Source organism: Sinohyriopsis cumingii, chromosome 1, assembly GCF_028554795.1.
Source record: "Sinohyriopsis cumingii isolate HCF-2022 chromosome 1, ASM2855479v2, whole genome shotgun sequence".
Lineage (NCBI taxonomy): Eukaryota > Metazoa > Mollusca > Bivalvia > Unionida > Unionidae > Sinohyriopsis > Sinohyriopsis cumingii.
The window spans coordinates 90,023,550-90,039,193 of NC_142961.1; the positions used below are offsets into that span (position 1 = coordinate 90,023,550).

General features: G+C 36.9%; 1 protein-coding gene across 1 annotated transcript in view; it reads left to right on the plus strand.

The window, feature by feature from the left end:
* Positions 1 to 1,014: 1,014 nt before the first annotated feature.
* LOC149807321 (GTP-binding protein Di-Ras2-like) overlaps positions 1,015 to 15,644 on the plus strand; it is an 87,529-nt gene continuing 72,899 nt past the window's right edge. Inside the window, exon 1 of the mRNA XM_089965290.1 lies at positions 1,015 to 1,787. Coding sequence (XP_089821416.1) covers positions 1,701 to 1,787 — 87 coding nt within the window. The 5' untranslated portion in view covers positions 1,015 to 1,700. The remainder of the gene's footprint in view (positions 1,788 to 15,644) is intronic.

A 15,644-nucleotide genomic window follows, 5' to 3' on the forward strand; every position in this document is an offset into this window, starting at 1 on the left:
TTCATCGTATGTAACAGCATCAATAGCATGTTCGTCAGATAATAACAAGCACGGTAAAATATTGGTCGTATTTAATAACATACATGGTAAAATGTTAGTCGTGCGTAATTGCGGTCACAGTATCATGTTGATCATATTTTGCTGTTGTTGTTGCTATGGGCTGAACACCCTTATTCCGCACATGACAAGCTATACAATGTGGTGGAAATAGAACCCGAAAAAACAAACCCACAAAGGAATGAACCCCGGACCTACGGGAAGTTACTGGCAAACTTTCTCACATACCCATATTGGCCAAGCCCGAAACTCGAACTCACGTGGACAGAAGTGAGATGTTAGGTGATTTATAAGGGCGAACGCCTTAGAACACTCCGCAATCCTGAGTTGATCATATGTAATAGTGGGCTTAGTAGCATCATAATCCCATGAAATTTTGAGGACAGCTTTCCCCATTTAATGATAAAACTGTATCTTCTACAACTTATCTCGCAATTAGACATTCAGTTTTAACGTGGATTGCTGTGTAAAAACTATCTTTGATCAAATTTTTCGTTCACTATTAGTGCCTTTGTTTCTTTTTCAGGTCAAGGATCAATGCAGACATAATGCAGGATTACCTCTTAGTTTTATAACAATCTAATGAAAAAGTAAATGTAAAAACGAAATACGATTCCAACGAGATGTCTTGATTTCACGTGAATAAATGAATTGTCCGCCAAACGAAGTTTCACTGGCGAAATCCAATGGTATTTATATAATTGGTATTATCTATGTATTATCTATTATCTAAGACCTAGAGTGAAATTTACAAATCTAAATCTAACTCTTCTTCAGAACGTGATTGGCATGTAATGAGATATATTAGACCCAGCTAATACTGGCTCTGCTGAAACTCTGCAACTGTCTCCTGTCCAATGATACAAATCTATGAAAAGTAACCGATCTTCATAGAATGGCACAACGTAAAGGGTTTGGATCACTATGAATGCGCCTTCACTGTTCGCAGTACAAAAATCAATGCGGGAACATGGTGACCATTATCGTGAAGCATGTCTCGGTGATTGTGTATTCATGCGAAAAACGTGATTTTTTCGTTATCTACTTGGCATTGAGAAAGTGCTGTAAGCGACTGAACTAAGCATCCTACCAGCACATGGTTGTTTGGTAAGCATGCCCATGGGTCCTGTGTAATGTTTGTCACTTCACAAAGTTTACCCTCTAACTTCACTCTCCAGTTTCAACAAAGCTTTCATCGATCGCTGCTGTTTAAACGATAATTAACCTGATGACGATCTCACATCGAGTCACGTGCTTCGGAGCGGGAAAATCACTAATACAGGTCCTTCAGCTTAGGTTATTGCGATGTAACATCGTCCAATCTGAGTATTTTGACAATAGTTTGTATCGTTTTTCTAGAAACACATCCCTATTGGCAGATTCCTAGGCAATCCGTTCTATGTCATTTTGGGGTCTTATTTGTATTTCCTCACTCCGGATTTTATTGTCAACATTAATCCAGAAGCGGAATTGATTTTTTTCAATCTAGACCGTCCTGAATGTAAATAGCCAATTGACGAAGTCATTTTTTCCTGAATGTGCAAACGGATTCTTTGAGATATATATTTACAAAAGATTTATGAAACTGAATTTCTTAACATATGAGAGGTGATTTTAAATACAATCAGGCGAGTGTGCCCTGAATGATGGCTTCAGGGAGAGCAGTGAGGTCAAATTCCAAAACCACTGGAATGAACGCAGACATAGATGTTTGGCAACCGAGAGACAGGGTAAGTAAATCTCATTATTATATCATACCGTCTTATTATTATTCATCCTTATACAATATGTGAAGAAATCCAGAAAATAGAAAGAAAAAAAAAAAAAGAAAAAGAAAAGAAATGATAAAGACATTCGAGATGAAGCGGAATTCCAATCATATACTTTTTAATTGGTGTAGCTGGGGTCCCGATATTAATACCGTTGTGTTATAAGTACATATTAGTCAGAGAAAATGTACCGTATAAGCGAAGACAGTTATTTCTTTTTGTTACATTGCATTTATTTAGCTGAAAATACTGCAATACTGAGAGAACACGCTGCTGACGTTCCACGAAAACAAGTAGCATTTTTCAGATTTTACAATACCTTCCCGTTTAAAAGTATGTATCTGGCTTAACAATTTCGCTCTACTGGTTATTTTGTGTTTAAAACATTGACAGGAAGTCATACGGTAGGATATATTATTAAGCTATTTCTTTGTTTGATGACGTGTATCAAAAATGTGTAAGACAATGCATCTTTTTTCAAGGTCGTAATTTGAAATCAGAAAATGTTATTTGTCTTTATGTTCAAAGAAACCAAACAGTTGCTAACAGTAATCTGACTATAGGAAATCTCTGGTTTGGGACAAGCAAGTGAGATGTTGTTACTGACTGGGGACATAAAGCATTCTTTATGGCATTTAAAAAAAAAAAACTTCACCAAAACAGTTCATTTGATGGTCGGTAACGGAGACAGTTGTCAACAGGAATGCGGTTGCCTGCTGTTCGAATTGAAAGATAGACAGTTGTGACAATTGAAGTCCATAGGGTATGAACGTGGACAATAATTATTTTACTCGGGAAAATAGAGTGCATTGCTAGTTTATATTACTGAACATTGGACATCAAATTTCGTGTTACTATTTATCGATATTTGCATCGCGATATTAACAGGCTAAAATCATTCAATATCACCAAAATTAGGCCTAAACAACTCGTGGAGAAAACACACAAACGGAGGAAACAGATTTCTTTCCTTGAAAATATTCTAACGATCATTCTGCCTTTATTAGTCATGAATGTTTACGCCTGCTGCTTTCATTACAGTACCAGTTTTCATAAAAAAATTACGGAAGCAAATTGGTGAAATACCACATCACTCCAAAGGTGACATTAATTTCTAACAAAAGACAACCGTCCAAGTCTTTGCAGTAACATTCTACAATTCATGTTAAAAACAGGGTCAGTATTAGGCACATCATCATCTAAATCACACACACACACACACACACACACACACACACACATCTAATTGATGGTAAAACCATTGAACTGATTTATCTTGTCAGAATAGTGCATGCCACTCATATTGTTTCCATCCAGTTGATTAGACTTGTGTATTAATAGGCGTCTCTAGGCAGTTAATCATTTTCAAGAAAATTCAAATGCAGATGCAAATGCTAAATTCCCCTGAGATACTGCTCTCATATTGTCGAGAACAGCATCAAAGACGGAATTTTACTTCGACCTTAAATATGTATGTTTCAGTACAGTGCCTGAATGTTTAAAAGGACTAACATATACATATATATATGGGGGGGGGGGGATTTTAACGTAGCTTTAACCATTTTTCAGTCATATCGCTACGACGTCTGCAGTATGGCAGTTTATGGTGATGTCTAACACTGGGGCATTACATCGCATTATCCTGACACCGGACCGATCAGTCCTAACACTAACTTCTTAATGCTGAGCGCCAAGCGAGGCAGCTGCTGCTTCCATTTTTATACGTCTTTGGTATGACTCAGCCGGGGTTTGACCCCGCGACCTCCGAGACGGACACTCTAACCACTCTAACCACTTAGATCACCGTACATACATACATACATACATACATACATACATACATACATACATACATACATACATACATACATATATACACAAACAACGAGCATTATAAGCGCTTTCGACTTTTTTTCAAAACAGAGACAATACAAACAATAAACTCAACAACAATAACAACAATAAAAATCGTTGAAATAATACAAGTTTACATAACTATTTCTACTGGAATAAAGCTTGACAATGTTTGATTCTTAGACTAGTTGGCTTCAGCTTCAAAGATGATATTGTACAACAGTTTATGTCGACCAACAAATGGATGAATCATAATACCATCTATTAAAAAAAATGTAACTTGGCGTAACCGTAAACTATATCCCAGAATTTTAATTATTTTAATATAATTTAAATGTGTGTCGGTGACCGATGAGGAAATTGAAAGAAACTGTTAAACTATTGGCTGTAAATAGATGATGATTTCATTTGTGCGTGGATGTCTTTTCCTTATTTTCTAGGTTTAAGCCGCTTGGTATCCATGTCCTAAGGCGGCGTATCCAGTAAGATTCTTCGTTGTCAATTTATTGCATTTATCTTAATCGATCTATGACACTGGTGATCCTTTGTTGGACCCATTGCACTTGAAAGGACTGTTATTCGCCATACGATTTGCAGCTATATATATATATATATATATATATATATATATATATATATATATATATATATATATATATATATATATATGCATGTTGTAAAGGAAAATCGATGGAACTTCGATCAATTATTATCACAAACGATCAAATGTTAACGAGACATATACGGCTTTATGTCTGTCTGCTTCACATGTACAGACATTGCGCTGTCGTTTAATAAAATCACCTCGGCAGTACTTCTCTCGATTTAATTATCTCAGAAATAACGTTTTGTCATTTTTATACTTTAAGGCACTTGTTTATTGCACCTTTCAAGTACCTAGCATAAAAAGTATTCTGTATACTTATCAGTACTGGTATAAAGCAAATTCGATATACCAATTCAGTTGGTTTATCAAATTGCGATTAGCATTTAAAGATGCACATATAATATTGGTTTTAAGAACAGGTTATTGAATTTTCACTCTGCACCGATCAGAGATAAATGTCCATTTATCAATTATTAATGAATGAAGAATAAATTGACAAGAAAACGAATGATTCCCTTTTTTGAATGAACTAAACATGCTACAAAATTTCAACGATATCCCATCTGCTTTCACTTCTATCTCTATGGCGTAAGGGATAAAAATATGTGAAAATCTGTGGACTAAGAGAGAGAAAAGAATTTCAACCGGATGAAAACCTTGAACTTCAACTTAAATCAAGTAACCTAGAGTGGGCTCCGGGTGGCCGGGTAGTCTAAGGCGCTAGTCTTTATATATTTTCATCTTTGTCCGCATGGGTTCGAGCAGAAGCTTGGCTAGCACGAGTCTGCGAGTAGCTTCTCGTTGACCGGTAGTTCTGCGTTCTTCCTCCACCAATTATACTGGCCGCCATGTATAGCCTATATTGTGCTGAATAATGGCGTTAAAACAGTCAAAAACCAAACCAAACCAAGTAATCAAGAGGAACCCCGAGTCATTGTATTTATACATGTACGCTTTCCGTGGGAGTCTTCTGCAGAGTTATACGATACCAATGATACAAAGATGCAATCGCTTGTGGAGACGAGCAGGAGGAACGGTAAATTGCTTGACATACGCATACTGTAATCTATCTGATACTACACTTTATTTACTGTTTTAACCAATAATAAGGTACTAACACATATCTTTTTTAAACCTCTAAATCTCTCTCTCAATAATAATAATAATAATAATAATAATAATAATAATAATAATAATAATATTATTATTATTATTATTATTATTATTATTATTTTTATTTACAATTGTAAAATAATTTATAAAACAGACCGAAACCTATTGAGGGGTTATAACTTGATGTACTCGAAATAGATTATTTCCTCTGTTTAGTTTTATATGATCAAGCAGATGGGACTTTTTCAAGCTAAATAATTTAAATTGAAATCTAGAATTCCTATAATAAATAAAAAGGAACCACTGTTAAATAACCCTCGCAAAAATCATTTAACATCCATGTTTATATTCTTGCTGTGTCTTCTAAAATTCTGAACAATATTTTAGGAAATACCTTTCTTTTGATGCAGCTGTGCAAGACAGTGTTTCCACGTTGATGTCACATAACTCAGCCTTGCAACGTTTTTAATTGACGCACTGTCCGTTAATGAGCTCCGTAAACTCTCCGGAAGCATAATGGAAAATCAATATCGACTGAAACACGATCCCTATAAAGTCAATTAAAAATTCCTAAATATGACAGAACTTTCTTGCCTTTCAATTATTTGTTAGTCCCACTTTCTATGCTATCCCGCACTCATACAGTTAATATATTCACTACCTATGAATATCTATTTTTATTTAGAACAGTGCGCAGCAGCATCTGTAACGTAGCTCAAGTCGCTAACGGCTCTTCGACTTTAAATTTTCTCCAGATTTGAAATGTACTGAAAATTTGAATTCTTTTACCGCCAAGTCACAAAACTCGCACTCGTCGAGTCACGCAGTTAATCTTCTGCCATCACAGGATGACCACGCATTCGAGCACTCTGCTGTGGGTCATACACGGGTCCACTTAGTACTAATATTAGTACCCTTACTCGTTCCTCGTGGACAGGGTACTAACATGAGCATATACGTGTTAATGGAGCAAGCCGGGTGTGATTCACACCCGGCGCTCTTTTAGCCTAATAATAACACTTTAAACATATTCCTCGCATATAATCCAATAAATTGAGTAGTCCTCTTATTTAATACAGGAAGTATCGAAAATCATTGTAGAAATAGTTGTAAAATCTCGTTTACCTTTCTTAGCCGATATTTTCGTTTAGATGTCTGCCATATTATTTCAAATAATGATTACTTCCGTTCTCAGCCTCGTTTGTTTGTGTGCCATATAAGGACATTGACGCCTTATTTGGAAATGTAAACAAATCGTAGTAAACATTTGGCGCCGTTTGGGTCAGAAATTCTGCGCATTAAAAGTAAATACGGTTTATCGGCAACTTTGAAATTCCACCAAGAAGCGATTATTCGCACTTGATTCATAATAATATAGCGTAGAATATCCAAATATGATCTGGCAAGCTTTACGTAGAAAAGAGGTAACGGTGAGAGTCTCGCGTTATCTGTCATGGCGGACAGAATGAAGTTAGTGTAACCATGCCAATTTATTTTATCGTGTACGGGCTTAATAAATTCAAAATAAGCCAAACTTCTTTCACAACATGATTATAATTATGTAGTTGATTTCTACACTGTTTGTTTTTCTCACTTTAGTGATGATTTTTTTTGCTCCATTACATGATATGGGATCAGTTCGTAGCCTCAACCACAACAAATCAAGTTGAGGCTACGACATCGTAGCTAGGGTCCACTATTTAATTGTGAGCAAAGTCTTTTTTCTGTGTCTGTAACTAGCCGACTCGTTCGTTTCATGAGATGAGAGTAACCAAGAATAACACGTCGCGCAAGTGAACGGTACAAAGTACCAGTACCCACTTGCAAATGAGCTATATATGAGTATCCAACTCTAGATGAGTACCCACTTTCAAATGGGTTCTATATGAGTACCCAGCTCAACATGAGTACCCAGCTCTAGATGAGTACCCACTTGCAAATGAGCTCTATATGAGTACCCAGCTGTAGATGAGTACCCACTTTCAAATGGGCTCTAGATGAGTACCCAGCTCTAGATGAGTACCCACTTCCAAATGGGCTCTAAATGAGTACCCAGCTCTAGATCAGTACCCACTTGTAAATGGGCTCTGTATGAGTACCCGCTCGCAAATGGGCTTCAGACAATGAGTATGCACTGGCACATTGACGTCAGACAACCAATATGACCAGTACTTTCAACTTGTAACAAAGGAACACAAAACATGATTGTAGTGCCATCAGTCTCTAATATATGGTGTCACTTGGGCCACTTTCTAAATTGTCGACAGCCCGCTGGCCCGATGCTAGCTAATTTCATGGTGGACTAGCGTAAAAATGAATAGCCATTCCGTCTGGTCAGTTGGATATTTAGGTACTCTTGATTAAATTGAATTGACAATTTATATAGTTTAGCATACTAAAAGAAATAATAGAATAAATATGAAAAATAAATTGTTACTGGTGATGATTCGTGAATATAGAGATTCTGGGTAAGATTGGAAGGAAAATAATACGATAATAATTTGCTAGGAACTCCAATTAAAAGTCTTGTGCACTTGCTTCTTTCTGGTTTCCAAAGTCACTATAGTATTTGGATTACTCGAAGCCATCAGAGACTAAAACACCCAAAACTGACTATAAAAACCCCCCAGCTATTCAAAGGAAATACTACACTAACAGACAACAACGATATTCTAAATAGTTGGATCATATCATTCCCTTGGATTATCGACAGCAATAAGATTTATTGCAAACTATATAGATCAATATAAAACCCACATCTCAGAAACGTTAATCAGAAATATCCTGCTGGAACTCATTTTTATGTAGACATAATTTCATGGTTGGATAAAATAACCTCGTCTTTGAAGCCAGACAATAGTTCTGATGCTGTCATTGATTACAAGTCAGTGGAAGAGGTTCCTGCTTTTCATTTAGTCTATGATTCAGACTGGTCATCAATAGAAGCATCAGATTATGACGCCCCGCCTGTTGATGACGTATGTACAAATCGGGATCATCTAGACACTTGACGGCATTGTCTAAGTCAATAACATGGCCTTGATATGATGAATCTAATTAAAATGTAATCACTGGTGTAGTGCTAAACAAAGAAGTTTGAGAATGCAATAAGGAAGTAAGGAAAGCATGTTACTCAGATGTGTGTGTGTGTGGGGGGGGGGGGGCAATGGCGAGAACAAAAAATAAAGGAACACGCAAAAATATAAGGGAACGCCGTTCCCACGCGTTCCCACAACACTAAACCCATGAGTTTAATAAATTCATATATTCAGACAATATACACGTCTAATTTTCTGTTTTTCTTTCTTTTTCAAGTTTGGATTACAGGAATAAGCTTAATAAGAGTTCGTGGTTACCTGCAGTTTTCATTGAGTCATTGACTGCATTTTACCTTCGTGTGTGAAGAAATGTAGGACCAGTTAGATATAGATATGATCAGTTGCGTTTATAGGTTACTGGTGCTGAGGGCTTGCAGGGTGTTTTAGCGAGTTTCGCACACTGCCACTTTCCAAACCGGTTTGCAAAACTGAGACAAAGTTAGCGTTCTTCTAGAATTTTTACGAGAATGGACAAAAAGGCAATATTTTCTATGTATCTGCTTAAATTCATATGAATATTTTGAGTGCATTTGAACCTGCTGCACATCTAGCTGAAACCATACAGTTCCACTTGATTATACAGTGTGACTTTCAAATTAACGGACTCGTTTTTTGATCTGCTAAAGTCTCATGGAAGCTTGCGGAAGGTAATAAAACGTTATCTCCTAGGTCGCTTTAAATCATATATTGCGTGTCCGCATACAATTTTTATATATGATGTCTATAAGCAGGTGTCATTATTTATCGCAACATTTGTAACTTCATCTGTAACTTCGTTAAGGTCACTAATATATCTCTGAAGTGAATTGGCATGCAGGTTTGAAACATGAGCAACCTATCGTTGTCTATTTATGCCAAGTTACGGAATTTTCACTCGTCGAGTCACACAGTGATAATTCTGCTGTTGGTATATGGATCTGTATTCCCGCAGTTGTATATGAGTCATAATTATATTACAGATTACTTTCCTGAACGAGAGCGCTAGCAGAAATTTTTCACGAGGACGGGGCGGGGGGGAGGGGGGGGCGGGGGGGGGGGGGCGGCGGGGAAAACATGTAGTGGTCGGCTCTATCAAGTTTTGCATATAAAGGCCATAACATGTTTAGAGGTGAAATGGGGAGAGGAGGGCAAGTGCCTCTTGCCACTATGTGCGGGTATCCATGTCCCTGAATTAAAAATGCAAATAAAAGTGTAGCAAGGAGGGTAGATGCGTCTGTACTACAGCTTTTGATAATTGCATGCTAATAGTACCCTAATAGCATGCTAATAGTACCCTAATAGCATGCTAATAGTACCCTAATTGCATGCTAATAGTACCCTAATAGCATGCTAATAGTATGCGATAAAGCTTAAGTAGCATACTTTCTACAGACGAGCTAAGAGCACAGAGCATAATATGTGTACAAAATCAGTCAGATTTTTGTTCATAAAGCAAATTTATCAAGTAACACATTGATGATATGATATTTATTTCAGGGACTTCAGTTACAGCATAGCATATCAGAAATGAAGACAAACAAACGTGGCATTTGTCACTTGGACCCATTAGGACACACGGTACTAATGGTATAGAAAAATGGGAACCAGCGCGGAAATATGTGATGGGTTGAACCAAAAATAGAATATATATCGGTTAGGCTGACCAGGATTGGTTAATAATGTAAGTTATGTTATAGGAAAAAGAATCTTTTGAGAGCTGATCCTAGTTGTAAGTGGAAAAAAACCCAAGAGACATTGTTTTATTGATGGAATTTCAGTCCTTTAACAGTCTTGAGTTTGGAACACTCATTACTAAAATTAGCACCTGACTCTTTGATTTAGAAAATGCCGCGGCTCATATCCTTTCCTCTACACAGAAACTGACATCCAGGTTTCATCTATACTGATAAATATAGGTTTGATCATGAGCACTCAAAAATTTTAAGTTATTGAATTTTTAATGTCATGGTGTTTGCATATGTTTACTATGGGAACTGAATTAGTACCATGAGTCCATTAGTCTCTATTCACCTACATCAGCAACACGACCAGTCTTCGATCGGGTTTTTCTCCAATAATACACTATAGAGCAGTAAGGCCAGATGAGGTTATCTTTGTTCTATTTGCTCTATTTGCAAATGATTTAAACCCAACAGCTAATATCAGCACCACTGCAACATCCAGAACATAATACATTTGAGACTGGTTTTCAGTATTTCTGTGTTTATTAAACCCACCTCTTCATCTGGGTAAAATGTTAACCAAATAAAAAGTGATAATGTGTTACGAATGTATTTTTCTTCTGGATATAAAGTACCTTGAAGTGAAAAATAGTCATAAACCCTCCATTTTGGCCCCATTTTACAATGTGACTACAGTCCCTTTCCTCTACTGTCCCCTACCATACATATTTATGATCATGTTGCACTTCAATGTTGTTAAAGTCGTTAGAAACCTGGTTGCTGAATATAGTGTATATTTGCCTGGCGAAAAGTGGTGCAGATAGAACATACAGTCTGATTCAAGTGGAAGGTCACCAGGATCTGACAATGTTGAAAGAATTGTCTGTGCATTCGGCGGTTAGTTCTAAAGTCTCTATTGTCTTTAAATATAACAAAGAGCTAAGGTAATCGTAGCTAGAGTACTCAGAGGCAAATTTCCAACAGAAAGGCACGGAGACCAATTATTATAATTTAGATTCAAATCATTCAAAACCGTTGTTGAAAAAAGAACACAGTAAACAAGAAGCAAATGGAACTTAACCAGAACTACTAAGCTACCATATCACATACAAACACACGCACACACACACACAGGCACACACGTTTGTGGTTTAAAACTCTCTCTGTAGCCTGGTAAAAGCATGGACTCCCTGTTTTGATCCATATTGCCACGAATGGGACCAAATAAAATTCTCACTACAATTTCACTCTCAATGAAATGTGAAAAGCAGTCGGAATTGCTGCCACAACTGGATTGCAGCATGTGTGCTTTGCGTCTGAACCTCGGACGAATAATTTGAGCGCAATTACGTCATCTTGCTGCAACCATGGTAAATCACGCTTCCACTAAGATATGTAACTCCTCTTTGTGGACTATACTTACTTCACCATGTATATATCATCATAAAATTCACTTGCTTATGTGGCTGACGTGACTGACTTGCAATCGAAGGGCCGTGAGTTTAAATTCTACCATCGTATCAGCACAGGTGGGTATCTTCTTGGGCATGGAACTTGACTCAAACGGCCGGACACTATATAACATGCTTGTGTTGCTGTACCGTTAAACACATCCCATAGTAAATAAATAAATAAATAAATAAAGAAATAAATATTATGGATATGCAATTAATTTATTCACGGCCTATAAATATTTCTCGCTATATAGAGTAACACCTGTAGTTTCAAAAAGGTTTTTGGAACTTTCTTGAAATGATTATTTTCGGTAGATTCGAAATATTTGGGATATGCCATTGTCTATTCATGCTAAGTCACGGATCTTCAATTGTCCGTTCACGGTACGGCTTTTGCTGTCCATAGATTTGCATGTATTCGAGAAACTATGCTATAGGCAAATTGACCCAGAACACAATTAATTTTACTATATATTCTCTACATTTATTTCTCAGTACTGAACATTCCACTGTGTGACAATCAATACAAATCATACGTTAATCTAAAATACCTTCATAGATTAATTCACGGTGAAGTTCTTGTCATAGGCTCACCGGCATTTCTTTGAGAGGCTGGACTGAAAACAAACCAACGTGCTATGGAACATAGATTTCACTTCCGGATCACCACCAAGACCTTATTACTCACTGTACACTGTCGTCGAAAAACACACAAACAACCACACCATAAACTCATATTCTAAAGAATAAACAATTACCTTTAAATCCATACCAAGAATACCTTAATCTAACTCTTGTATCACCACCAAAAGGAGACAGGAAAAATGATCTAAAAATAGTCAGGGACTACATACATTCGTGGGTACTGAACCGAAACTATTAATTGTGATCTGATTCTAACTTTGCATGTATTCGGGAATCGTCTATGAGCAACTGTGCATGTATTCTGAACTCTACTACGGACAGCTATATAGCGTACCCTCATTTTCTCACCGATGTCATGCTGTAATACAAGAGCACATTCTGGCAAATCTGGTTTAATTTATCACCAAATCAATATAAAAATTGTTGTTTTAAAAAGAAACTTTAAGGACTGCAGCAATACGATACCATTATTGTCGATAACTTTGGTTAACTCCATTGCTGTGGCGTGTTAAAGTTCTCTTAAGACTCCACTTCTATGGCGTGTGTTGGTCACCTTGTGACGTGCTTAGGTCCTCTCAAGACTCCATTAATGGCGTGTTGTGGTCCTCTAAATACTTCATTAGTTGCGTGTTGAGGTCCTCTAAATGCTCCATAAGTGGCGTATTGAGGTCCTCTTAAGATTCCATTAATGGCGTGTTGTGGTCCTCTAAATACTAAATTAGTTGCGTGTTGAGGTCCTCTAAATGCTCATAAGTGGCGTGTTGAGGTCCTCTTAAGACTCCATTAATGGCGTGTTGAGGTCCTCTTAAGACTCCATTAATGGCGTGTTGAGGTAATCTTAAGACTCCATTAATGGCATGTTGAGGTCCTCTTACGACTTCATTAATGGCGTGTTGATGTCCTCTTAAGATTCCATTATTCTCGTGTTGAGGTCTTCTTAAGACTCCATTTGTAACGCATTAAACTTCTCTTACGACTTCATTGTGACGTAAAGAGGTCCTCATAAGATTCCACTTCTGTGACGTATTGAGCTCATATTGATGTCAGTCATTACCTTTGTATATTAATAGGAGTGCGGCACACCAAAGTCATATTCATCGAAGGCATTAGGCAAGTACAACTACTCTGTCTAGCCAGTTTCGATTATTTGCCTACAGTTAGGACTAAATAAGAGTCTATCGGTACAGTTTCATCAGAAAATATAAAAAACAGTCATAATTGCTTACTGCTATTAATTACCTCTGAGACATTGCAACCTGAGCTTCACACATAACACCAAAGCCTCTGTCATATACAGAATTGAAATTGCGCCAATATGTTGCGCACTTTGATCACTCGGCCGTGTACCATTCATCACTTGACCTCTAGGCACGCTGCCGCATATATCTATTAAACATTGCAATGAACCGTTGTACAATTCTTTCACCCAGACAAATGCCCATATTTCCATACCTAACTGCGTTTTAACAGGTTTAGTGTGATGGTCGAAGAAGAGTTTGTCCAGTCGATTAGATCAACTGGACACATTGGGTTATGTACTGTGAACAAGTTCAAATCAATATAAAGCTGTGGTGCAAATTAGTCAAGAAAGCATTCCCTTGAAGTATGAGCGGTCAGTTTGAAACTACATTTAATTTTCCACACGCATATCACATGGCCACATTAATTCCACTCAATGAAAAAAATACTTATTATGTTCACAATCTTGAAGAGTACTTTTTACTCCCCACACTCAAATTATATGGCACTTCAAAATAGCAGCAGCAACACTCAACTTTTAAAATCTCCAAGAAAGAACTACATATTTTCAACTTCCATTTTATAGCTTTAACTATTATGTCGGTCTCAGAGTTACATTTTCAAAACGTCATTATCACGTGTACATGGGTACATCCTAATGTTCGTGAACACTGCGTAAACATAATTTAAACCAAGCTATATTACTCAATGTTATGCAGAATTGTCTCGTCCTGTTTTGGAATACACATGTAAAAAAAATTATTACATCAAATGTGTGAACTACATTAATTTCATTACGGCTAGGTAAGATTTCCAAAAGCAGTTGTGAACATCCTGAGTTGTACCTCGCAATACGTCGTATATTGAGGCAGAATCATGGCCTGAGTTGTACCTCGCAATATGTCGTATATTGAGGCAGAATCATGGCCTGAGTTGTACCTCGCAATACGTCGTATATTGAGGCAGAATCATGGCCTGAGTTGTACCTCGCAATATGTCGTATATTGAGGCAGAATCATGGCCTGAGTTGTACCTCGCAATACGTCGTATATTGAGGCAGAATCATGGCCTGAGTTGTACCTCGCAATACGTCGTATATTGAGGCAGATTCATGGTCCATATATCTTTCAATTCCTGTCTTGTTTATTTCCTCTATTCTAAACCATATAAAGGATCAAACGTTTCACAAATTTATGCATTTATTAATGCAAATATCTTAGTCTGTCTTCGATTCAATTGATACTGTGTCGTTCCAACCAGTGGTTATTTTGATCTTCATCGTATTTCAGTAGGATGGAGTGAGGAATGTCCTTCCCGAAACTGCCTGTGGTACGTGTATTATAGGATAACGTATCGGCTTTGCATTCAGTCTGATTACAACGATAAGACATTCTTTCCAACGTCACGTTTTTCCATATCTTAGATTCGGATATCAGTCTGAAGTTTTTCTTGAATGGTATCCGTATGATCAACTTAACGCCATTTCTAAATGAATAAAATCATGTCAAGCGCATAAATTCTGGAATCATTGCAAGAGTTAGCATGCCTTTTTGTCATATAAATAATCTTCACAAATGAGCAAGAAATTAGATGGACACGTTTGTTGGGAGCCGTGTCAAAAGAGCTAGAAGAAAAAAAAATAGTATGTTGGTTAAATCCGACCATACAGTTTTGCTTACTTTTGTTTTCGATGAATTGATATTAAATAAATGAAGCGTGCTTTATGTAATTTCGTTCTTAAATTTATACGTAATTCAAAGTACTTTGGGATCTACCCTTGTGAATACAGTTTTATGCAGTAAGTAAAGTGAACAAATATTAGAGAGATATTGACAAAAAGTTATGTTGCGCAGGCGCCGCTAAGAGTATATTAATTGGTTTGAAATACCATCTAACTACTAAGATACGAATCGACAGATGGGTTGAGATTTGTAAGGCTGGAATGAAAATTGTCTGCTTATACCATCTGGCCATGATCTCAGTTTCTTCAAGTAATTCTTAGTATCCTGGTGTCTTCTCATCCTCCCATGAACAAAAATAATCTAAATGTAAAAACAGAACCCGTATCGCAATGATGAAAGAGTATTCAAACAAACCTTGTATGGCAAAGGCCGGCATTCACAAAACATTTAAGTTAGAAACCAGGC